The following is a 27058-nucleotide window of genomic DNA, read 5'->3' on the forward strand; positions in this document are numbered from 1 at the left end:
AAAAAAAAAAAAATGGTGATTACACACTCTACGTAATTCTTTGGGATTTGATTGGTTGTGTGACGTTTGTCAGGTATGTTGTGGTATTGTTGCTTATCTTCAAATTCCAGAAATAAAGGTGGGGGTGGTTTGGAAAGTTGAAAAAATATACATATTTAATGTTTCAGTTATATGTTTTGGGAAATACTTGGTAGTAACATAATGCGTGTGTGTGTGTGTGTGTGTGTGTGTGTGTGTGTGTGTGTGTGTGTGTGTGTGTGTGTGTGTGTGTGTGTGTGTGTGTGAGAGACAGAGAAAAAAAGTTCTCACTTAACTTAGGATATTGCCATGCCACTTCAATTAAGTGCAGCGAGTCATTTTATAGTATACTGTATTCACTGAACGTAATTTACTCAAATAATTTGTTTTCGTCTGTCTACTACTTTATAGTTGAGTGGTAAAGCCACATTTACCATTTTTTTTGTGATGCGTAAAATGTGATTTATACAGTAGTACACATTAACATGGAAAATTACTCACTCAATCATCTTCAACTGCTTAGTCCAATTAAGGGTTGCAAGGGGGCTGGAGCCTATCCCAGCAGTCATAGAGCGTGAGGCGGGGTACACCCTGGACAGGATGCCAGTCTGTCGCAGGGCCACACATAGACAAACAAACACATTCAAACCCGCACATAGACCTACGGACAATTTTTAAAGTTTCCAGTCCACCTAACCTGCGTGTCTTTGGGTGTGGGAAGAATCCAGAGCACCCAGAGAGAACCCCTACAAATACGGGGAGAACACAAAAACTCCACACAAAAAGCCACAGGTGGGAATCAAACCCATGACCTTCTCGCTGTGAGGCAACAGTGCTAACCACTAAGCCACTGTGCTTCTGAAAATTACTGTCTTTTCAAACTAAACTCTTAACGGGGACTCCCCTTCATAATTGTTTATGCTATATATATATATATATATATATATATATATATATATATATATATATATATAAGCTTTTTTCCTTCAGAAATACATCTAAAAATGGTGGTTGCCTTATATTCTGAACAATACGATAATAATGTTTTGGATGCATTTAGAGCAGAGGTGTCAAACTTGTTCCAGAAAGGGCCGAGAGGGTGCAGGATTTCTTTGCAACCACCCACTCCACCAGGTGATTTCATTGATTAACTGATTACAGCTGCCAAAGTAATGTTAATCATCAATTATAATGTTAGAATGAGAGAGAGAGATAGCTGGCTTTTGCCTGATCAGACAGAGCCCCTTTAAGTGATCCAACTGAAAAGTATGTCACTGAGCAGATTTCCTCCCTCTGGTCCTTGAAAGGATAGAAATACAGAAACAAGGACACAGTTTCTGTTCTTCCTGCCACATTTATTTCCACATTCTCAGCACCTTTTCTGAGAAGAGCTGTGGTGTTGGGAAGCCTTTACTGTGGACAGAGCACTGGGGTCAACTCCCAGCGTGCTGTTATTGTCCTGAAAAGACTGCTTTTGTTCATGTCCCTGGAAAATAGATAGCAGGAAATGGTGTCTAGATGGTGGCTGCAATGATTCAGAATGAACAGTTCAGAGGCCCAACACTCACATTTTGATTTTGCACATGGATTCTGTTGAAACAAAGGTGAAAGACAAAAGCTGATACTCCACATGAAAATCAACACAGCCAAATAGCATTAGACCATGTTGCTGTCCACTGGGGAAGGACAATGTCATTGAAAAGGGTGAAGGTTTTGTCAGAGGAGTGCATGGCTTGTGTTTTAGTACCGGGGCTTTTCACCAAATCATGAGAGCAAGCAAGTCTTTGTACATGAAGCCACCTTGAATATGTTCCTACTGAGTCGTAACGAGTTCTATTCCTGTCCTGGTGAAGACTGTCTGGGATTTGGCAGCATCTTGCTAATTGCCATTGCGTGTGGTCAAATGAACAGGGTGTACCACTAGCTGTCATTTTGTCAGGACAGCGTGGACAAACTGTGGTTTCTTGTTGGTGTTGTGAAATCCAACTGCAGTAATTATTATTATGATGTTTTGTCAGTTATCTGATTTGCTAGCTACCTTGACTGTGCTGACAAAATTGGTGTGGTGCTTAAAATGTCCTATTCAGCAACATTTAATTTGTTTTATAACTTTGTCCTGGTCCCTTTCCCCTTTCAGTTTTCCAGTACGTAGTTTCATTGATTGTATTGGGGAGGTTATGGTCTAGTGGTTGGGCTTGAGACCAGAGGATCCTCAGTTCAAATCCCAGCCTGACCGGAAAATAGCATAAATATTTGACTGGGGCAACATGGTGAACCAGTTGTTAATACACTTGTTTGTACACTGAAAAAAATGCTACTTTGGATCAACTTTAAAAAATTGATGTAATTTGTTACAGCTAATTTTTTTAGTTTCTCACAATGTATAGTTAGGATTTTGTAAAGTGATTCCAGCAGAAACCACAATTTTCCATTAGACCAATGTAAATAAGTACTGTACTTTGAATGAAGTGCACTGTGTTTCATTTTTTTCAGTGTAGATCTGAAGGTCCTCTGTTCAAGACCACCCATGCCCATTCTCTATGTAATGTGGAGTTGCATAAGGAAGGCCATCTGGCATAAAACGTTTGTGCCAAATCAACGTGGTAACCCCTGGCTGAAAAAAGAAGCCAAACTAACTTAGGATACAAATTGTGATGGCTAGATGACTGGAACAGAGCATCTCCAAAGCAGCAGCTTTTATGGGATGTTCCAAGTATCTAGTGGTCACTACCAGCCAAAAGTGGCCATGCAGTGACGTTGATGTGCATGTGACTCTTTTAAAGTTCTCCATTGCATTTTATTGCAATTTGTCACAGGCTTTTTCTGGACCAATTTGTCCCTCAATGAGCTTCACTTCTTTATACATTCATCAGTCTCCAAACAACGTAATGGTACATGGACTGTCTCTCCATGAATTGCAGGTCATTTGAGCATCTTTTTCTGGCTTTCACACTGTCATCACGAAAACAGGCAGCAGACAATCACTGTCATGCTGGAAAAACACCTCCGTGTTGATAACCATTTGTAAAATCCAGGTGGCTTTTGGTGGCTTTCAGTTGAGTGAGTATCTGAGAAATTGTTTAACAGCAGGGCATGTTCCAACTTGTCCTTAAGGCTTCCAGTGGAGGTGTTTTTCCTGTGGCGGGCTGCGAGCCGACGCGCCAATCCGTCCGCACGTCTTTCATTAAAAAAATCTCCTTTAACAGTGGAATGTCCGGATAAACTGCTGATTCCAACCTCTTCTGAAAGTTCTCTGTTCTCTCACGACGTCCTGGGTCAACAGAGGCTTAAATTTGGTGGTTTTCAGCTTGAAACAGGATGACGATGTCGCCTCGGAGCGCTGCGCGACGTCCCTGCTCCGTGGGAAGTCCTTACAGCGATAGAAACAATCCAAAATCTCTCATCAGCCGGTAAAATTTTCACCGAAAAGCAGCTTAATTTGTCGAATGGTGTCCACTCGGATGTGCCTCACAGTTTTGGAAAAAATTTTGATGAAGCACAGCGCCAGTCTCTCAGCAACTTCTCAGACAAAGGAATTCCGACGAGGGGGCTGGACCACTCCTTCCACAAGGCGTGCTCACAGGCGAATGACGTCACCGACAGGCGTGAAAAAACTCTCACATGCCCACGAGGGTTCAAGCTTGGCTGATGTAATCACACGTGATTCAAATCCATATGTTTTTTTAAAAAAATAATAAGGTCGGATACTTTTCTAATAGATCTCGTATATGATGACGGTTTATGTGAGTTTTACTGTATATCAGTAAATATGTTAATTTTGTCCTGAAATTGTGTAAAAGATAAAGTTCCAATGAATTTAATATGTACCACTCTCAATTTACAGTACCCAAATCTCAAAGGTCTGACAAAATCATCTCCATTTGGATACTGAATCAAATTTTGACAGTGATTTAGACCAGTGGTTTTCAAACTTGGCCCTCATGTACCACTAAACCCACAGATCTTCAATCTGTCCAAGCTGATGAGCTCATTCAGGTATTCTCAGCCAATGAAGTACTAACAGACACCTGAACCAGCTGTTCAGCTTGTGCCAGAGCAGGAAGAGATGGAAAAATGTGTACGTTAGGTGGTACTTCAGGAACGCATTGAGAACCATCGATTTAGAATGTTCCATAGAACAGGTGGATGACAAGAGAAAGCCTTTTAGCATCAGTCACACTTTTGTGTGGACATGATAATATGAACAAAAATTCATTTTAATCTTGAAAAACTATGATATGCTCATGCTTGTAAAAAAAAGTTAAAGGTTCTGGAACACAACATGAATGAGTATTTGTGTCTTTGTGTATGTGTGATTAGGACTACGACCTGAGTCAGCTGCAGCAGCCTGATGCCCTGGAGCCCGAATGTGTTAAGGTGGGAATTAGACGGCTGGATGAGAGGCCCCTCCATCATGACCACCAATACCCTCTGCGGAGCATGGCGCCCCACCCTGGAGACATAGGAGACTTCATCCATGAGGTACATGCTGCAGATAGCTGTTGGTAATCTTTTGCCGCACGAGTCAACATAAAAATTTCTTAATATCTGAAATAGAGTCCAAATCCCAGAAATGCTTCAGTCGTCTTGTCACTATACTGTAGATCGTCTTCTCTGCAACAAATGCCACCCAGCCATCTGTTTGCACAGATAATTCTAGTGTAAGTCATATGCACGTCTCGGCACACAACAGGTAATGAATCACAACTTGAGTGAAATGCAAACTGTGTGTTCAGTCGTGAAGAGTGTCTGCAGGAAAAGCAGGATTTGCTGACATTAGAGCGTTGGCTTCACTCATCCCTTTTCTATCTGTTGGTGTAAAGAATCAAAGACTGGCAGGGCTGTTTGCAGTTTACTTCATCACCTTACAAGATTTATGGATTGAAGTTCAAAGCGTATGTCAGACCTTTACTCCACATGGTTATCTGGAGCTGCCAGTGTGGGACTCTATCCACTGCAGCTAAGACTTTGATTAATTTATTCATACAAAACGTAGTGCCTGGTATTGAAACAGAGAAGCATCAAATTGAAAAGTGGTGTGACCATTGATTTCAAATGTGATTACAGATTTTATTGTTTGCTACTTAATTGGCTAATGGCACTGATGGCGTTCCTTCATTAAAAAAAAAAATCTTATATCTTCATGTCCAATCTATAGCAAGTCTGCTTTCCTGGTGTCAGTATGAATAAAGATGTAAAAGAGGCACACTGTAAGCAGAGCGGGAACCATAGGCCCAGTAACAAAGACAGCACAGCTTTTTTCTTAATTATCTTTTCTAATGGGCAGGATTGGCACACTTCAGATGTGTTCACATTCCGCCTGTCTAATTGGAAGCAAATCCTGACAGACTGGCTGCAGGCTGCACTACATTCCATTAAGGGAGAATTCTGACTTTCCTGACGGAACTCCAGGTGGCCTCATGTACAAAGACTTGCGTGGATTTCCTACTAAAACATGGCATACGCCAAAACCTAGAAACTGGCGTAAACAACAAAAATATTCAGATGTATCAAAGTGTGCGTAGGCATGGATCCACAAACATTCCACTTGTACATCCCACTGAATGTGAGATTGAGCATGGAACCAATCTCCTCCCTGGCCATGCCCTTTTAAATATGCATTTAAATTTTCTTAACTTCTCATACATTCCCATACCATCATTGCCATAGATTTCAAGAAATTGTTTTCTTATGTGGTCTGTGATTTGCCAGTAGAAGCTGAGCGTCCATTGAAGACAACAGGACTCCATTATTTCATTGCCTCGAAACTCAACAGTCATTGGATAAATGCCACAATTTTGTCCTGTCCCCCAAATGCTCAGCGTCTCTGGGGGTGAATGGAGCTGTGGGCAGGCCTCGGCTGGTCTGGACGCTGAGCTTCTGCATGATGATTGGAGGATGAGTCAAAAGGCTGAAGCCCATTTTGATTGACAGCTATTTTCAGATATACACTGTCACTTAAAGAACATGTCGCATGTTATTTAACATCTCCGTTAGCAACACAACATCAAAGTATGAATGATTGCAAGTCTATCTGTGCACATGCAGTAATAATTAGTGGTCGCTGATGATTTTTATTGCTAATTATCCCTCTCGCTCGGAGAGTGAGCAGGTACATTTCTGCAAAATGTCTTACTTGGTATTTCTCACCATTTCTCGGTGTGTGATGTACATTTTGAGCCCAGGTTACACATAGACGGTTTTGTCGGCAGGCAGTACGTAGACCGAAGTTCACGGTAGTTACGGCTGTTTTCGCGGTGGAAAGGGGCGGAGCATTTTGCCGGCGTTTTGAGCGCCGTACTAGCCGCAAATATGCGGATAAAATGCCGCTAAATCCGCCGAATAAAGCGGAGTTTTGACGCCGTAGCATCCGGCACACGTCAGGCAACGGGGGTTAATACCCAGTTCTATCCTTTACAATCACAGGTTAAGACGTGCGTGAGAACGGCGGTGTTCTGCTGCCACCGATAATGCTCTGTGTACCGCTGGATTTATCCAGGCAAATCCTGCGTTACTCCAGGAACTTTTGCATATAGGCACCACCCCCAGAGTATAATAGGCTGAAGCAGCTGTCAGTGCAGGGGGAGGGAGCTCATCTCTCAGCCTTTTCTTTTCTCTCCTTTTCCCCTCCTCAACGTGTTGCTCTGTCTCCACCACAGGGCTACCCTCTGCTTCTGAACCAGGCCTCTTGGTAAGTCCTTGCCACTGCCAAATTTATTTTAGGAGGCATACTGGAGCTTCTCTGCAAAAATATCTGGAGCTGGCCGTGAGTGAGAGACCTGCATGCAGCACGCTAGCGTTTTTATACTGACCGCCACCTATCGGCCGTTCGGAACGCCGTTAACCGGGAGGTGGCGTTTAGAACAGCGTACTGTCCGCTAGCGCCGCTGTTTTGTCTGCCTCTGTCACCGGTTAAAACACCTTTGAGGACGCCGATGTGGGCTCTATCGCCGTTTTACACGCCATTGGTTAGGGATACAATGCCGGCTGCCAATTACGGCGGTGTAAACTGCTGCACTACAGGAAGGGGCGGGATGATACGGTGATTAAAAAGTATGAAACGCCATTGTTCGCGTTGTCTCCATCGTCAGGCCACTTCTCCGGGAGCGCTCCCGGAATTATTCAACATGTTGAATAATTTTTTCGACGATTCCCGGTGAAGCCGGAACCAAACCATGCCCCCGTGCGCCGGCGTTAACAATGGCGTTTGATCCCTGAAATGGCCCGGAGGGGGCAAAATCTCTGCCGGGACGCTTCCAGGAGAGTTTACCGTCTACGTGTAAACGGGGCTTTAGGAAAAGCAGAAACATCCCGATGGCCAACAGACAGAGTCAAACGAGCACTACTATGGCCAATAAGGAAGCTTCTGAGCTTTCATTCCACAGTGATGGCTCAGATTTACATAGAATGTACAGAGAGGAGGTGACACACTTCACCCCGAAACTCTTAATTTTTTGACTCTGTCAGATTTTGGATCCTAATGTGTGCTGACTCTGTTGTCTATGTCACAGGACACTATCTTACTGCCACTGTGATTGGGCACATGGAATGTCTCCACTGCATTGTTTTGTGAGGCTGTCTGAACATGCAGATCTATTTCTTAGATTGGAAAACGTCAAAATACGCCATTTTCAGGACATAATGGACTTTCCATGTAACGTGGCAGAATCATGAGATAACTTTGTGAGAAGCTGATATGGAGTTGCCATGGGACATTGTTCTCCGGCTCGCAACTGCGACCCATTGGTGTGTGACAACCTCTTTCATGGAGTGGACCTGGATATGATTCTCTGGCTGGCAGTCGTGTATGATCCATGCGTGATGATTTCTTTGATGGTGTAGACTTTTCATATTTAATCTTGGAAATCATTCTACAAGTGGGTGAGTCCCCTGTTCAGTTTTTTTTTTTTTTTTTTTTTTTTTTTTTTCTCATCAGTGTAGCTGGTAGGCTTTGTTAATTTTATTTTAGTCTTTGAGAGAGTCAGTTGGATTTTGGATCCCAATGTGTGTGGAGTCTGTTCTCTGTACTGGAGCAGCACGCTGTTTTAACCTCATTATAGCTCCCACCTTGAACATGCACACGGAACTCATCACTTTTTCAGGCTGCCTGATCACACAGATATATTTCTTAGATTTTTCACAGTAATATCAATGACAACACTTATAAGCATGCACAAAGCTTAGCTTCTAGCAGACTGTTTTTAACAGGCTGCATTCATCATGAACGTGCACGCATGCTATCTTCTCACAGTGGAGAACGGCTGCTGCTTTTACCATGACTGCATCAAAATTACCAGTTATCACTTAAAACGGAGTTATCATAACATGATATCACACAATATCACACTTCTGTAAACTTTGCAATTAATCCGTGGTTCTGTTCTTAGCAGCTGCATTCCATTCAAGCACATGCTGGGACGGGTTCCTCAAAGCCACATAAATGCTGTCGGAAACACCGGAAAATCGAGTGTTCATCGACCACTACTCCATCAAGTACTCAAAGAAATTTCACATGATGGATAATGAGCACTGTGGCCTCCTGCAGACGTTTTTATAACATAATTCTATATAACACAATTGAGGATGACACATTGGATTGTACCAAAGGTTTTTTAATGAAGCTGGAGGATTATGAGTTTGTGTTCATCTTGTACACATATGGATAAATCTTCTCAAAGGTCAATGCGGTCTTTGATATCGTCCAGCAGAGGGCCATGGATGTTACCTATTGCAAGAAAAGATTCGAGTCTCGTCTTCCTTTTGTCAAAGAGAAGAGGTCAGAGGGGCTTTCCAAGCTGTTCATGCCAAAGCAACAAGTCTCACATCCGACCCACGAGAAAGTGCCATGTCTCCCAATTCCAGGATCCTGAGGAGCACTATAGAAATCTGTTCATGGCCATCCATGATAATCTCATGATGCAGATTCCACTGCAATTTCAATTTTCTAAAGTTTGCACTTCTTAGAATTAGTCAATCCAGGGAATTTTGATGGCATCAGAGAAGTGTTTCCAGAGGAGGTATCTAGAGTGTCCTGAAAACAGGACAGGTCCAGGCACTTTAACATAGAGTGTAAATAATTTAGTCTGCTAACATTTTTTTGCATAGTTAGTAAATGTGAAAAACATTTGTAAACCCTAAAATCATACATGTTTGTTCCTGTCTGTTACGTATGTTGTTGCAGTCATGCAGCTGAGAGGAGATGAGCTCAACTCTACCCCAGCAGAAGGGGCCTGGCTGCCAGGCTGCTGCTGCAAAAAAAGTCATTTACATTCACAGCATACAGCCATCCAGATGTGAGGCCGAAGTCCTCAAAAGGAAAGCAGGCTTGACTCATGATTTTGATTTATAAACCAAATTAATCCAGACAGTATAACTACATTAATGTCAACTCTGTCATTTGTACAAAGTGAAAATATAACACATATCTTTTAATTTTAAAAAAATGCACTAATTCTGAAGTTTTGAACATAAACACACACAGATGCCAAAAGGCATTATTGGTAAACTGAGCCTCCACTCATCACTGATTGGTTGATTCATTATATCTAAAAACCAACGCAGGTTACTGTAACGTATGTGTTGGTTTTTACAAATGAATGTGTATTTGTAAGATATGTCATTTTTTCTTTTCTTAAAAAAGGCATTTGCAAAACTGAAAATTCTGTTTGTTAAGTTGTGATTGAGCAAATAGATGGCAATGTTCTATGCATTTTGACCCATCTACTGAATGGCAGTGTGAATGGTGCCTGGTTACATCACACGGTTGTTGCTGAACACATGCATACATACATACATACATACATATATATGTAGTTTTGTGGGAACTTTGTCAGGCAGACCTCTGAATTTTTCAGTCAAGTAACAATCCAACAGTCATACAGGGTCAGCAATTGTGGATGGAGCCAGAAAGAACTAGATCATGGATGCAAGCGGCCAAAATGAGTTTCATTCAAAAGGCGGCTAAACTCAGTCTTCCAGACTGTAGGAGGAGTTCAGATTGGAAACAACACCAGGTAAGCAATATTTTAGAAAACTGTTAACTCATCAATTTTTGCTTGTTCTGCCTTAAGTGGTGCAAAGAGCAAAATTCAGTGGATGGGTCAAATGGATTAACTTGACTGTCAGGAACAATCAGTGGCAATGCAGCCAACAAGTGTCACATTCCATGCATTGGCTGCTTCTATATTGTTTGGCTGTGTGAATGTGTGTCTTTTGTGCATGCTGCATAAAGACATCTGCCACACAGCACGATGAATAATGAGCCAGTGCTGTCAGACGTGGCATGCTGATGGAGACAGCTTAATCCAGCTGACAAAACAAACCCGTGCTTCTCATCCCTGCTGCTCCCTGGCTGTGTTAATTCTCTTCTCCCATTGAGGTTCACAGTGACAGGACCGTCGTCAAGTCACAGGCCAGACGCGGCCCACAAAACATTTCTGCAGCTTATCAGATTTACTTCATTCACTCAGCACATGCTGAGAGGTGGTGAACACCAGCAGCCACTTATTCTCTGGATTTTTATTTTGGACAAAATCATAGAAGCTGTAGATCTTTTTGTCAGTGTGTTTGTTTGTTTGTTTGTCTGGCTGGGAGTGTTGGGATGGTGAGTTGGATTTAAGTTTGGTCTACTCAGGGTAATCGGCTGAACCTCCTCCGAGGTTTAGATGCGGCATCTGTCCAGCCTGACCCAAATCCCCCTCTGCTGTGCACCACCATAATCCCTCCTTCCATTCTCTATTGGCTATCTCAGCATCTATACACACAAACACACCTTCTACTGAACTCTCCCCCTCTTATTTGCTCTTTCACTCTGATCTTCTACTCACCCCATCATGGACAATGCCCTCTGCTGATGTGTAGAGGGAGGGGTTAACATAGCACCTCAAGTTTTGTTTGGATGGCTAAGTGTTCGATAAACTGAACCCGAATTGGATCGATGCGAGTCACCACACTTGGCTTGAGGGGGTTTAACATGGATCTGATGCTTCTCTAATGTGATATGAAATGGTGATCCTCCATTTCTTTAATACCATACTACACAAATATTACAGGATTACTGTAATCCAACATTAAATGTCAACAGACAGCCCCATCAGACATAAATTCTGCTCGTCAAACTTGGAGGTGCCTGATCTTATTTGTTGAGTATGGATTGTCGCAGTTATTAGAAAACTATAAGGCTCATTTATGCTCAATTTTTGCTTGTAAATCTATGTGTGCATTTCTCATATTTGTGACACATTTATTAAAGTAGCAGGTGTGTTTTTGTACGATTGATGGGATTATCAGGAGTATGCCAAATCGATGCTAGGAGTGTGTAAATGATAGAGAGGCACATCCATCTTATTGATTAAAGATTCAGTTTGTCTTAATAAATGTTTTGTTGGCATACTGAGCTGTTTTGTTGCAGGGTCATTTTCAGACTTGATTGATTTTGGTTATTTTGTGGATTTTAATCGCAAATGAAACTGCCAAACTACTCAGGAATACTCATAAGTATCAAAATAAACAAATTTATACACAGTTTTGTCCATTCACTTGCAATTATAGACCAGAATAGAGCCTTTATTCTCAATGCACATATTACAGTTAAATTTTTCAATTCAGTATATTTATATAGCACCAAATCACAACACAGCTGCCTCAAGGCACTTCACACAAGTAAAGCCCCGTTTACACATAGACGGTAAGAGCTCCCGCATGCGTCCCGGAAGAGTTTTTGGCCATCTTAAGGATCACACGCCGTTGTTAACGCCGGCACTAGGGGGCGTGGCTTAGTTCCGGCTTTACCGGGAATCGTCGAAAAAATTATTCAACGTCGAATAATTCTGGGAGCGCTCCCGGAAAATTCGCATGATGACGGAGACAACGCGAACAACGGCGTTTGATACTTTTTAATCGCCGTTTCATCCCGCCCCTTCCTGTAGTGCTGCAGTTTACACCACCGTAATTGGCGGCCGGCGTTGTATCCCTAACCAACGGCATGTAAAACGGCCCACATCGGCGTCCTCAAAGGCATTTTAACCGGTGACAGAGGAAGACAAAACGGCGGCGCTAGCGGACAGTACGCCGTTCTAAACACCACCTCCCGGTTAACGGCATTCCAAATGGCCGATAGGCGGCGGTCAATATAAAAATGCTAGCGCGCTGCATGCAGGCCTCTCACTCGCGGCCAGCTCCAGATATTTTTGCAGAGAAGCTCCAGTATGCCTCCTAAAATAAAATTGGCAGTGGCAAGGACTTACCAAGAGGTCTGGTTCAGAAGCAGAGGAGAGGCCTGTGGTGGAGACGAGCAACACGTTGAGGAGGGGAAAAGGAAGGAGAAGAAAAGGCTGAGAGATGAGCTCCCTCCCCCTGCAGTGACAGCTGCTTCAGCCTATTATACTCTGGGGGCGGTGCCTATATGCAAAAGTTCCTGGAGTAACACAGGATTTGCCTGGATAAATCCAGCGGTACACAGGGCATTATCGGTGGCAGCAGAACACCGCCGTTCTCACGCGCGTCTTAACCTGCGATTGTAAAGGATAGAACTGGGTATTAACCTCCGTTGCCTGACATGTGCCGGATGCTACAGCGTCAAAACGCCGCTTTATTCGGCGGATTTAGCGGCGTTTTATCCGCGTATTTGCGGCTAGTATGGTGCTCAAAATGCCGGCGAAATGCCCCGCCCCTTTCCACCGCGAAAACAGCCGGAACTACCACGAACTTCGGTCTACGTACTACCCGCCGACAAAACCGTCTATGTGTAACCTGGGCTTAAGTTCTAACCGTACCAACCCCTAGAGCAAGCACACAAAACTCCCTCTGATGATCTGAGGAAGAAACCTCAAGCAGACCAGACTCAAAGGGGTGACCCTCTGCTTGGGCCATGCTACTGACACACTTGACAATACAAATACCGTATTTTCTGCACTATAAGGCTCACCTGATTATAAGGTGCACCCTCATTTATGGGGTCCATTTCTGTACTTAACCCATACATAAGGCGCACCTGATTATAAGGCGCATGCTAAAACATATAGTCTACAAAAAAAGGTCACAGAAGCAAAACAGTGAGTTTATTTGAACTTTATTCTAGTATCTAGTATCTACTATTATTCTACTATTTAACAATACTCACATAACTCGCCCGGTGCTGCCTCCCTGTCTTAGTGATGGTGTGTTCGCCGTCTGTCATCCATCGCTCCCAAGCCGCTCGCAACTTTACTTTGAACGCCCTGTTTACACCAATGTCCAGTGGTTGGAGTTCTTTTGTTAGTCCTCCTGGAATGATGGCAAGCTCTGAATTAGTTTTCTTGACTTGGTTTTTCACAGTAGCGGTGAGATGAGCGCAATGGAGTCGCAGGTCAACAGGGATGGTGATGCCTGGAAAAAACATTCGGTCTCTTTACATATTCTGTCAGCCACTCACTCATTTTCTCCTTGTCCAGCCAGCCCTTTTGATTGGCCTTAACGATGACTCCGGCTGGAAACTTTTCTTTTGGCAGCGTCTTCCTCTTAAAAATTACCATGGTCAGATACCATTACATTACCACATAATCTCTGATTGGTTTATCACTGCCAGCATACGTAGTGTACGTATTACGTCCCTGTGTCAGCGCGAAATGGTCCGACGGTCAAGGACAACATTGTCAGTCGATTTAACAGATTTTGGAATTCTGTGTACACATAAGGCGCACTGGATTATACGGCGCATGGCCGATTTTTGTGAAAATTTAAGGCTTTTAGGTGCGCCTTATGGTGCGGAAAATACGGTATACAGGAAGTCCATTCTGGTGTCCAGGATGGGAGGCTGGCTGGGGAGGAGAAGGGAGGACAATGAAATTTGTCCTCTGCATTTAACCCATCCTAATTACAGTTAGACACAATCCAACCACTAGGAGCAGTGGGCAGCCACAGTCCAGCACCTGAGGACCAACTCCAGATGTAGAGATGCTACCTGGGTCAGGGGCAGAGAAAGTAGCAGACCCTGAATAAGCATGTTTTTTTTTATTATTGTGGGAGGATACCAGAGTGCCCGGAGGAAAGCCACAGAGACATGGGGAGAACATGCAAACTCCACACAGAAAGGGCAAGAAGTGATCCCACGACCTTCTTGCTGTGAGGCACTAGTGCTAACCACTAATCCACTGTGCAACCCAGAGTTTAAAATTTGTACCTACTTCTTTCATAAATGTGAGTAGTATATATAACTCACTACACACGTACTGCCATTCTTTCTACATAGGCATGTTGTTAAGCAGTATTTCCACCAGAGGGCACTGCAAAGGCTCAAATGTTTCTGACAGCATTAAACTTGATGACTGCTGAAGAAGTTGTATTGTATCTACTGCAAAAGAGGCAAAGCGTAGGCAGTAGTGTAGATGGAGGTGGCCTGTGAGGCCATTAAATACTTCACAGCAAAAGGTAAAGGTATGAGTGTGTAAACACATGTGCAAATGATTGCACTCACAAATACACCTGATTGTGTATGTCAAATTACATGAAGTAGCTTGCATTGTCAGTTTAATGTACTGTATTTGCTTTCATGAATATACAATTTGGGGGTTTTCCACCTGACTGCACAAAATTGTGGGAGGAAACATGCAAATAGATGAGTTTTTGTACACATATGATTTATCAAAAAGAAATTTAGCAGGTGCTGATAGCATTTGCATTTTGTGAGTTTGAAGCCTTGGGGTTAACTGTTTAGCACTCAACAGACTCATGTTCTGGCACAGAGGTTGCAGCAAATTAAGAAATTAAAAAAATATATATAATTCATTGTCAGTGTTGGGCATAATTGAGTTTATTTTGTGCTTTTTTGGTAAAGAATAAATGTCTCCATGTGTAACAGATAGACCAAAAAGAGATGCGCATATCAGATTCTGTGTGGGATATCACCCTGTGTGAGAGGGACACGCAGCACTTGAATATTTCTTAATAACATTTACATTTACTCTGATGGACTACCCAGCAGTGGGGGATAAGTTTCATTACACTAGAAGTCTTTCAGAAAGCGCTGTAACTAGGTTTAAGGATATGATTCCTTCTTTATGTTCTCTAATGCCATATACCAACACAGTGCAGAGTAGCTACCTAAACTCTGTAAGTGAGATAGAGTATCTCGTCAGTAGTTTTACATCCTCATTGAAGACAACTTTGGATGCTGTAGCTCCTCTGAAAAAGAGAGCTTTAAATCAGAAGTGCCTGACTCTGTGGTATAACTCACAAACTCGCAGCTTAAAGCAGATAACCCGTAAGTTGGAGAGGAAATGGCGTCTCACTAATTTAGAAGATCTTCACTTAGCCTGGAAAAAGAGTCTGTTGCTCTATAAAAAAGCCCTCCGTAAAGCTAGGAAATCTTACTACTCATCACTAATTGAAGAAAATAAGAACAACCCCAGGTTTCTTTTCAGCACTGTAGCCAGGCTGACAAAGAGTCAGAGCTCTATTGAGCCGAGTATTCCTTTAACTTTAACTAGTAATGACTTCATGACTTTCTTTGCTAATAAAATTTTAACTATTAGAGAAAAAATTACTCATAACCATCCCAAAGACGTATCGTTATCTTTGGCTGCTTTCAGTGATGCCGGTATTTGGTTAGACTCTTTCTCTCAGATTGTTCTGTCTGAGTTATTTTCATTAGTTACTTCATCCAAACCATCAACATGTCTATTAGACCCCATTCCTACCAGGCTGCTCAAGGAAGCCCTACCATTATTTAATGCTTTGATCTTAAATATGATCAATCTATCTTTATTAGTTGGTTATGTACCACAGGCTTTTAAGGTGGCAGTATTTAAACCATTACTTAAAAAGCCATCACTTGACCCAGCTATCTTAGCTAATTATAGGCCAATCTTCAACCTTCCTTTTCTCTCAAAAATTCTTGAAAGGGTAGTTGTAAAACAGCTAACTGATCATCTGCAGAGGAATGGTCTATTTGAAGAGTTTCAGTCAGGTTTTAGAATTCATCATAGTACAGAAACAGCATTAGTGAAGGTTACAAATGATCTTCTTATGGCCTCAGACAATGGACTCATCTCTGTGCTTGTTCTGTTAGACCTCAGTGCTCCTGTTGATACTGTTGACCATAAAATTTTATTACAGAGATTAGAGCATGCCATAGGTATTAAAGGCACTGCGCTGCGGTGGTTTGAATCATATTTATCTAATAGATTACAATTTGTTCATGTAAATGGGGAATCTTCTTCACAGACTAAGGTTAATTATGGAGTTCCACAAGGTTCTGTGCTAGGACCAATTTTATTCACTTTATACATGCTTCCCTTAGGCAGTATTATTAGACGGCATTGCTTAAATTTTCATTGTTACGCAGATGATACCCAGCTTTATCTATCCATGAAGCCAGAGGACACACACCAAGTAGCTAAACTGCAGGATTGTCTTACAGACATAAAGACATGGATGACCTCTAATTTCCTGCTTTTAAACTCAGATAAAACTGAAGTTATTGTACTTGGCCCCACAAATCTTAGAAACATGGTGTCTAACCAGATCCATACTCTGGATGGCATTACCCTGACCTCTAGTAATACTGTGAGAAATCTTGGAGTCATTTTTGATCAGGATATGTCATTCAAAGTGCATATTAAACAAATATGTAGGACTGCTTTTTTGTATTTACGCAATATCTCTAAAATTAGAAAGGTCTTGTCTCAGAGTGATGCTGAAAAACTAATTCATCAACTAATTCAAACTAATTCATTTATTTCCTCTAGGCTGGACTATTGTAATTCATTATTATCAGGTTGTCCTAAAAGTTCCCTGAAAAGCCTTCAGTTAATTCAAAATGCTGCAGCTAGAGTACTAACGGGGACTAGAAGGAGAGAGCATATCTCACCCATATTGGCCTCTCTTCATTGGCTTCCTGTTAATTCTAGAATAGAATTTAAAATTCTTCTTCTTACTTATAAGGTTTTGAATAATCAGGTCCCATCTTATCTTAGGGACCTCATAGTACCATATCTCCCCAATAGAGCGCTTCGCTCTCAGACTGCAGGCTTACTTGTAGTTCCTAGGGTTTGTAAGAGTAGAATGGGAGGCAGAGCCTTCAGCTTTCAGGCTCCTCTCCTGTGGAACCAGCTCCCAATTCGGATCAGGGAGACAGACACCCTCTCTACTTTTAAGATTAGGCTTAAAACTTTCCTTTTAGTGATTGATCTCTGCTCCCCTCCACAGCATGTCTTTTTCTTGGTTCTCTCCCTCAGCCCCAAGCAGTCCCAGCAGAAGACTGCCCCTCCCTGAGCCTGGTTCTGCTGGAGGTTTCTTCCTGTTAAAAGGGAGTTTTTCCTTCCCACTGTCACCAAGTGCTTGCTCACAGGGGGTCGTTTTGACCGTTGGGGTTTTTACGTAATTATTGTATGGCCTTGCCTTACAATATAAAGCACCTTGGGGCAACTGTTTGTTGTGATTTGGCGCTATATAAATAAAATTGATGATGAATTGATGATGAATATGCTCATGCATTGGCTATTACCAGTGGTGGGCACAGCTAACCAAAAAGTTAGCTTTGATAACAGCTAATCAGCTAACTGAAAAGTTATTTTTTATAAAGCAAAACCAATAAACTACCCAAAAATTTATCGGAAGCTACAGCTAACCGATAACCAATAACTTTCAGTATACTACCAATAAGCTGATTTTGAGTTTTAACACCACGATCGCTTCTGGTAGCATCAAAGGCAACAACAGACCCAAACAATGACTCAGCATTTCTGTCTTTATGCACCCTACCCACTGCTGGAAGCTCCTATTTACTACATACTTTGCAACAGTAAATCATTTAAGAGGAGCTAAGCTTAACACCTCACACAAAACCAGCCATTATTCCTTAACAGGTTATAGCAGTGCCACCATGAGGCAGAGGTCTTGGAAAATAAAACAGTTTTGACTTATGGTTTTGATTTAAAATCAGATTAATCTGGATAGAATAACTCCATTAATGTCAATTCTGTCATTTGTGCAAAGTTAAAATATAACACATGTTTTTATATTTTAAATAATGCACTAATTCTGTAGTCTTGTAATAAACACAGACAGAGATCAAAGGGATTATGAGTAAATGAGCCTCCACTTACACTGATTGGTTGACTCCTTCATTCTATGTAAAAACCAACATGTTAATGTGACGTGACGTATTGGTATTTACATATAAATGTGCTTTTGTAAAATATGCTATTCATATGTAAAAAAAAAAAAGCTATTTGCAAAAGCAAAAAATTATATCAGATAACCGTTTGATATAACTGGGGTCAAAATGCATAGAACACTGCCATCTGCTGGCGCCCAGATGCTCAGACCCTTCACCATTATGCATTATGCGCACCAGTTTTTTGTTGTTGTTGTTTGGTTGTTTTTTTTTTTTTTTTGTGCGCCAGAGAGTTGCTGCGGTTTAAACAACAAAATCCACTATGACAATTGAAGCGTTCAGATGCAAAACCCAGTAAGTATTCTTCTGTTTAAATGAAGAAAAATGCAATTGAAAATAAAGATTTAAAGGAAACCCTTTTCAGAAATGCAGACTTTCATCAATAAAATGAAAGCAGTTTGTTCAAATTCTTTCATATTTTGCACACTGATGGTCCCCTTGACAGACAAGTACATCAACTAAAAAAATTATGGTTTTGGAAATACTGGGTTTTGCATCTGAACTCTTTAATTGTAAATGGATTATGGGATTAGGATTATGGGATATCTCAATACCTAGGGCGAATACTGCCAGTAGATGGCAGTGGAGACATTAGAGCAAACAGGAAGCGATGCAACTCACAGTGATTCCAACTGAAAATAATGGAGAAGCAACCTGAGCTTCTTCTGGCTTTCTTACATAAAACAAACATAACAACAACATCTATAAACCCAGACAATATATTCACAAGAGTTTTAGGCACAGTATACAAAGAGTAAAATGCTGTTGTCCGTGTTGAGCCTGATCAGAGCATCTCAAATGCATTTCTCCTGTCGTGACTGTACTGAGATCACCCATGATGCACTTGGACACAGCACACTTAAACCTTCAAAATTAGTGCAGTACTTTAAAACTAAAACATATAGCTGACATTTTCACTTTATAAAACTTCAGAAGTGACGTTAATTTAAATAACATGTCTGAAATTAGTTTGGTTAAAATTTTAACCATAAGTTAAAACTGTATGCCTCTGGATGACTTGGGTGATATTGCCGGTGAGACATTACGGTAGGCGGAAATTGTTTAAAGATTTGTCAGACTGTGGATTGACTGAGTTTTCTTTTAGGTCAAATTTTTCTGAGGGCAGTTACTTGCATTTAGTGGACAAAGCTGTGATTAAGTTCCTCCATTCCACCAACCTCTATTTGAGAGTCTAACATGAGATAAAGTATTTAACTATTACCTGTGGGGGGCAGCATTATGCTACGCCAGCGTATAGCCTGCCGGAATCTATTAGAAGAAGAAGAAGAAGCGTCATTACGGTGTCAACAGCAATAATCTTGTGACCAGTTCTCTTCTGACTGCAGAGGATAGAGCAGTTTTGCCTGAAACCAGCTCTTCTCTGTTTATAGAGAATAGAGTTGTTTCTCTGCTATAAAACATTTAACAGATAAGTGTTAAAATCTTTGATATCAGACTTAACAAAGGTTTTTAACTGTTAAAGCTTTATTCACTTAACCTGAAAAAACATGTTAGCGATCTAAAAATTACTGGACCAAAATTGATTGGTCTGATGATGGTTTATAATGTTATTTGAAAAGCTAATCCATTAATGAAAACATTAGCTTTGATAATCAGCGGTTAGCAGATTAGCGGAACTGTGGCCACCACTGGCTATTACAATAAACAAACATATAAAAATAATCTATTTCAGATATTTAATTCTTGTTACATCCAGTATACACTGAACACAAATATAAAATGCAACAGTTTAGATTTGTTCCCATTTTTCATGTGCTGAACTCAAAGATCTAAAACATTTTCTATACAGTGGTCCCTCGTTTATCGCAGGAGTTACGTTCTAAAAATAACCCACAATCAGTGGGTTATAAAGTACAGGAAAATCACACTTAAGTAAAAGTACAGATACCTATTAAAAAAAATGACTTTGGTAGAAGTTCAAGTCACTGATTGAAATGCTACTCAAGTAAAAGTCTTAAAGTATCTAGTATTTATTGTACTTAAGTATGACAAGTAATGTACAACTAAATGTACTCAAGTACTGAAAATAAAAGTACAAGTAAATGTTAATCAAAAACTGACTGATTTATTTATAAAATTTTATCTAGGCCTGTAAATGACTGGTAGTATTAGTCAAAATACTGAAAATTGTGCACATCACACAAAAATGTTTCAGAAACAAGGTTTCCAAACCTAAACAAGAGTAGGCTACTCACTAGGTGTTCACAGGAAACAGTTATTTATTTCTATATGTAGTTATTTATTTTCATTGTTACATGGTTTTATCTTTTCTGTTGTGTTTTGTTTCATTAGGTTATTTTTGTCTCTTTCTCCAAAATTGTATTGTAACATTATTAGTCTATTATTATTGACTATTATTGTCTATTATGTAGACTGTTATTGTTGTTGCTATAATATATGAATAAAAATAAATTTAAAAAATTACAATTTGACTCTTTTACAACAATGAACTCTGAGCCATTAATTATACATAAAACAAATCAACACAAACGTGCTGATGTGAACAGCTTAATGCTAACTTTAAAATTGAAAACGGCATAGACATGCTAATGCAATAACATCGGTCCTGTTTTTAAGTTATAAAATACATCTATGAACTGTTTCAGAAGACCATAACAGGTCGGTTTAACATAAAAATATAAAATATTACTCACAGACATATTCTCTTCAGGGTTTTAGCAGGGAAAAATTAGGATAGAGCAAAATAAAGCAATCAATCCATGAATCGTAGATCGAAGCATTGCTTTGGCCTGCGAATCACCGCTTCGATTGGTTCAAGGTTCAAAGCAAAGCCGTGCTGCAGAAAAGCTGATTACAGACCCGCTGCAGGTCTGTCATCAATGTAGAGAAATTATGATTTTCCTGACAAACACCCCCAAGTACGCAACTGCAAAAAAGCAAATCGGCCTGACTTCGTTGCAGTCACTAGTAATCAGTGGTGTCTCTGGGTGACAACACAACTTTTTTCGTGTGTGTGTGTTTTTTTGTAACGAGTAATGGCATGGCGCATAGAAAATGTATCGGAGTAGCAGTATGCAATTAAGGTTGGAAATGTAGTGAAGTAAAAGTGAAAGTAAGCTGAATTAAAAAAAAACTCAAGTAAAGTAGAAAGTCTACCAAAATGTACTTAAGTACAGTAGTGAAGTATTTTTACTTTGTTACTATACAACACTGCCCTGGCGCCACTCCGCTGTCACGTCTTTTTCCACTGAATGATGCCTCGGTGCAGGTGTCTTTTTCCGAGTGAAGAACACAGTTATGGGTAGTTGTTGGCGCTCTTTTTTCTTCTGGGCAAGAAGATTCTTATAAACAGACACACGCAGAACACAATGCGCGTGCTCTCCCTTCGCAGTGATGCCGACCGGTGCCGCGACCGGCCTGCTTGATGAGGATGCAGAACACAATGCGCTGTAAAAAAAAAAGCATGCAAAACCGGACTAAAAAAATCCGTGAAAATGCGAGTCCGCGGAAGGTGAACTGCGTTATAGCGTGGAACCACTGTATACACAAAAGACCTATTTCTCTCAAATAGTGTTCACAAATCTGTCTAAATCTGTGTGTTATCTTCTTTGTCGAGATTTTATCATACAGCACAATGCCACAGATGTGAACATTATTTGAGGGAAATGGGTCTTTTGTGTTGATAGAAAAATGTTTTACATCTTTGAGTCCAGGTCATGAAAATGGGAGCAAAAACAAAAGTGTTGCATTTATATTTTTGTTAAGTGTATTTTAGTAAACTGGTGAATAATTGCAGTGTGTTCAGCCTCTGAGCAAAGCTGTCTATGTGTTGTCTACTGGCAGAATGCATCATGATTATTCACCGGTTTGCTAAAATATCATGTATAAGACAAGGATTAAATGTCTGAAATAGGGCATTTATTAAAAATTATTTTATTTTGTTTCAATTGCCAGCATGTTAAAAGTAAGTCCCTTCCGTTGCACCCTTGTTTTCACTTGGGGTTACCACAGCACATCCAAGGTTGGTCTGCATGTTGATTTTTGGCACTTTTTTTTTTTACACCAGATGCCCTTCCTGACGCAACTCCATATTACATGTAGAAATATGGTAGGGAGTGGGTTTTGAATTGGGAACCTTCTGCACTAGAACCAAGTCCACTAACCTCTTGGCCACCACCCCTGCTTAAATGCCAGCATGTTTACATGCACAATTGCAACAGAGTTTGTGCATATTGAACCACAATGCCCACACTGCAACTAAATGCACTCCTGATTGTCCATTATCAGAAAACAATGAAAGGGGTCACAGCAAGAAATTATTTAAAAGAATTTTAGCTTTTTCCAAAACACAAAGCTCTGGCTCTCATGGAGCAGATATCATCAATTTTACAGCAACACAGGCAAATGATAAAGCAAGCACCAAATTTGGCACAGTGATTCCTGTGGTAGTACTTACTAAATATGATTGATTGGCCAGATGGCCACCAAAAAGACCTATGAAAAAAATTACGCTTTGGAAAGACATGCTTCTATGTGATTGATTAATACAATAGTCATGACAAATTGTTTGTCATCATTCACAATAGTTCTCTTTTATACCATCAGTGAAATCCAAGATGGCATCTAATTTCAAGATGGCTACCAAAAAATGTTTCCTCCCAAAAATTATGTTACATTTTTGATTTGTGTGAGCCTTGTGTCATATTATAGGTTTTCAGGCATGCCAGAGTTAATTATTCATGTTCTAACAACATGATACTTTTCTCTACTCTTGTTATAAATTGGCACTTGACCATGCTCACTGCATATATTAAAAATAACAACACAACATATTTAACCCTAAACACCTTTAAACAGGCCTGCATGCAGTAGTGTCAAGAGAAGAACACTTTCAAAATACGCTGATGGGAAGTCATTAATACTAAATGTGCCAAACATCATTGTAATGTGGCACATAAGCAAAATAAAGACTACCAGGAGAATTTCACTCAGTGCGGCTATTGCAGGATGGACATCTTAGATCAGGGGTGCCCACACTTTTTCGACTTGCGAGCTACTTTTAAAGTTACCAAATCAAAATCATCTACCTACATTACAAATGCTATACTGTATATGAGTATACTTTATATGTACAATATATGTTGGTGTACCCTGTATAAAAGCATGAACCCATATGGCACAATCCAACTCTGTACATTGTTGGTCCTTACCTTACTGTGATGACTTGCACTGAATGGAATTGCATAGTCCGGACAGTAGCTGCTGGTAGCCAGCCTCAAGCAGACATCCAACTGATCATCAGTCATGGTAGAACGGTATTTGTACTTAATCTTCATATGGGAAAAGACTGTCTCACATAAATACAATGACGGAGTCAAGGAGGTAGCACATTTCCTCATGTCTGGGTACTTTTCCTCTGTGAGCAAGTTCCAGAACTGTCCATGAACTCTGGACTTCAGTTCACTGTCAGCTTGTAGTGTCTCATCCACCACTTTAGAGGAGCTCAGCTAAAACAGCACTGCAATTTTTGATGTGAGCGAATCAACTTCAGCATCTTCACAAAATGGGTAGCACATAAATACAGTATAGCAACTGACTCAAGTAAAAGTCTTGAAAGGGTTTGGCGAACTCTGACAGCCAACTGTCAATTTGCTCTGCAGTGCGCAATGTCAAGTTGCACACACACCTTACATTGTGTCTCCAGCTTTGATGCAATGTTTTGGAAGTTGCCCAAATCTTGGTGCTTCAGCTTTGAGGCCAGATGTTGCATTTTTGATTTGAAAGCATTAACTGAGCTGATCATCTTGACAACGGTTTTGTCTTTTCGTTGCAGCTCTACATTATGCTCATTCAGTACGTTGGTCAGATTGTTTAAAAATGCTAAAGGCCCCCTGACATGAGCATGACTTTTGATTCACGCACTTGGACAGCTGTCGTTGTGATGATCTCACCTACTGTGTTCCCAGCTGGACACCGTTCTTTGTTCTACTGGCTGCCATGTACTCTGTGCTGGACGCTGTGCATATAAAATAATCATTTTGTGTCGGATTAATCATTTTCTCTGCAAATTGGCCGTTGAAAACGGCTCTAATCGCTTCCTGAATCACAGATGACCGCTTCAGCTTCAGCCCTTCAACACGCGCGCATGCCTAACAAGCTGCAGAAAGCATGTAGAGCCATCTAAAAAAAAAAAAAAGGTAATTATTTGTCATGTTGTACATTGTCATGGCTTGGTAAAACAGTTGTGTGTTCTTTCCTTCTTGTGTGTAGCTGTTAAAGTGTGTCTTTGATAGATTTAACATCTTGTTATAATCCTTCAGATGAGCTGTGCTCTGATGCGATCCACTGATGCCACCACTCGCTCTGTTCACTTCTTTACTCAACTTTACGAGTTGCACATCATGTTGGTGATTAGATTGTGCCACGTAGCATGACATTTACGCGTGAAGGATTTTTTGAACATTTCAAAATTCTCTTTGCTGAATTGCACATGTTGGCGCTCCTCTCGCGTTCACTGTACACCAGTTAAAGACGAGTTTACTCTCCTGAACGACACAGGTCGTGCAAGTGCATGAATCAAAGTCATGCTCATGTCAGGGGGTCTTAAGTCAAGTAGCCACTGATCATCATTTAAACTATGAATGTGGACTCCTTTGTCTCCAGACAGAGCTCTTGGAATCTCTGCAGGAATTTCCCTCTACTAAGCCATCTCACATCAGTGTGTACGAGCAAGTCAGAGCGGTCAAAGTCAGCCTTCTCCAGATGGGCACAGAACAGCCATCTTTGAAGAGATCTAGCCCGAATAGAACAGCCAATCTTCATGGCCACGTCCATTATCATTTTCACATTTAGTGGTTTTGCGGATAATACATGCTGGTGTATTATGCAGTGGTAATTACAGAAATCTTGGTAAGTATCATCTTCCCTGCACTTGTCAATAAATCCATTTACACGGCCAATCATTGCAGGTGCGCCGTCCATAGTGATTGACTCCAATTTGCCCCCTGGGAGCTGGGTTTTCACAAAGTTTTTGAAAGACTGAAAAATGTCCTCTCCCCATGTGTGTTCTTTCATGGGCAGTATTGTTAGCAGCTCCTCTTTTTGCGGTCATATCTTTAAACACCATCTTAATAAAAATGCACAGCTGGGCTTTATCACTCACATTTGAAGATTTTTCCAGTTGCAATGAAAAAGGTTCACAGTCTGTGATGTCATTCCAAAGCTGCTATGTCAAATCCTCGGCCAGGACTTCAGAGCGCCGTGTAAACGGTGCTTCTTGATAGCTAGAGAGCTTTGATTAAAGATAATATTTCCAGTTTTTCAGCTGCTTCAACAAATGCCTCCTTTATCATCTCTCCATCTTGGAAGGACTTCTTGCACTTAATGATGGAGTGACTCACCCGGAAGGATACTTCAGTGGCTGCCTTCGCTTTTGAAGTCAGGTGTGAGAAAAATGACTGCTCTCTGGACAACTGTGATTTTAGTTCCTTCACCTTTCACTTTCTTAGCTCGCTTTCTGGAGATAAGTCTGTGTCATAGCTTTTATGAACAGTCCGAAAGTGCCACTCCACATTTTCCTTCTTTGGAATAGCAATGGTACATAGGTAGATCAGACAAACACACTTCGAATAGGACATCAAGAAGAAAACGTTCTCCTCCTATTCTGGATGGAAGTGGTAAGTTTTTGCTTTGTTACGCGGTCCAGCTCCACCACTGATTTTTATATCCATTCCTTTTAGAAGAAATAAACCTCACCGCTAATCAGATAATTAGCTTGCTCCACATTAGCACGCAGTTTACCGTGCAAACTTTGACTTACATGGGAAAAAAATTAGATCTCACGCACATGTGTGGTGACCCATGTGTTAGAAAAGATGAGATCTCAGACTGACTGCCCTGTCCATCAGTCAAGTGGAAATTGCCATCATGAGGATGGATGATTGGTAGATGGATGATTGGGCAAATCTCTCTTTTTTTTTTTCTTTTTTTTTTTTAAATGGCATGCAATCGACCCACACTGTCTTTGCAATTGACTGGAAAATCGAGATCGACGTGTTGGGCACCCCTGTCTTAGATGATCCGTTAGCACAGTTCATCACACATTAACCCATATTATTCCAAGTGTCTGCAATAAAATACTTCAGTGAAAACAAACAGCCTTCACAACCGCTAGCAGCCACTGCAAACGGACTCTGTGGATGTTACGAAAGGCAGAGGAATTCGGTTCAGCAGCTGTCACTCAAAACAACCACGGCCCCAATTAATCAGAAATGTATGACTTAAAAAGTCTTAAAGAAAAATTCACCACCTGTGCAGTTGTCATGGAGGAGGAAACTATCTATAGAGACCAAAACTGTTTTTTGTATTAGGCTGTAAACATGTTTATTTCTGATCTAAAGTTGGACATTTTAACATGAACTCCTGTGGGAATGTGCTCCCTTTTGGAGTCAGCTTCAAGTGGCCAGTCAAGGAACTGCAACTTTTTCTTCTTCTGGTAGGACTCCATCTGAGACCATCGAAGTTTACCACTTGGCTAAAACAATCAAACAAACACTGCAGAGCACAGAATCTAATGGGTCACCAAACAGTGTAGCACCTGTGAGTGCAAATGCATTCTGGGTTAGACACTCAGCTTCCAACGCATTGTGTAACTTAGCAAAAGATGAGAAAATGCTTAACCACTGGTACCTTTAGAAATACCATATCACCAAAAGCAAGCTACAGCACCCACAAAGGCATGAAGATGTCACCTTGTTTAACATTATCTGATGCATCAATGTAGAGGAGATCTTACAGATGCCTATGTTTCATGATGCTTCATTTGCATGCAGTCATATAAAAACGACAGCTAAACAGTGTTTTGTCTGCGTGGAACAACCTTGCATGCTTGGCCAAGATTTATGT

The 27058-nt window shown here is 40.9% G+C and overlaps 1 protein-coding gene across 2 annotated transcripts in view; it reads left to right on the forward strand.

The window, feature by feature from the left end:
* LOC117519059 (cadherin-2-like) overlaps positions 1 to 27058 on the forward strand; it is a 294157-nt gene that overhangs the window by 257180 nt on the left and 9919 nt on the right. For both annotated transcript variants that reach the window (XR_004563157.1, XM_034180364.1), the window contains exon 15: positions 4339 to 4500. Coding sequence is in view for 1 of the 2 variants with exons in the window: in XM_034180364.1 (XP_034036255.1) it covers positions 4339 to 4500 (162 nt within the window). In the remaining variant the exon portion in view is untranslated. The remainder of the gene's footprint in view (positions 1 to 4338; positions 4501 to 27058) is intronic.

This window comes from Thalassophryne amazonica, chromosome 10, assembly GCF_902500255.1.
Source record: "Thalassophryne amazonica chromosome 10, fThaAma1.1, whole genome shotgun sequence".
NCBI lineage: Eukaryota > Metazoa > Chordata > Actinopteri > Batrachoidiformes > Batrachoididae > Thalassophryne > Thalassophryne amazonica.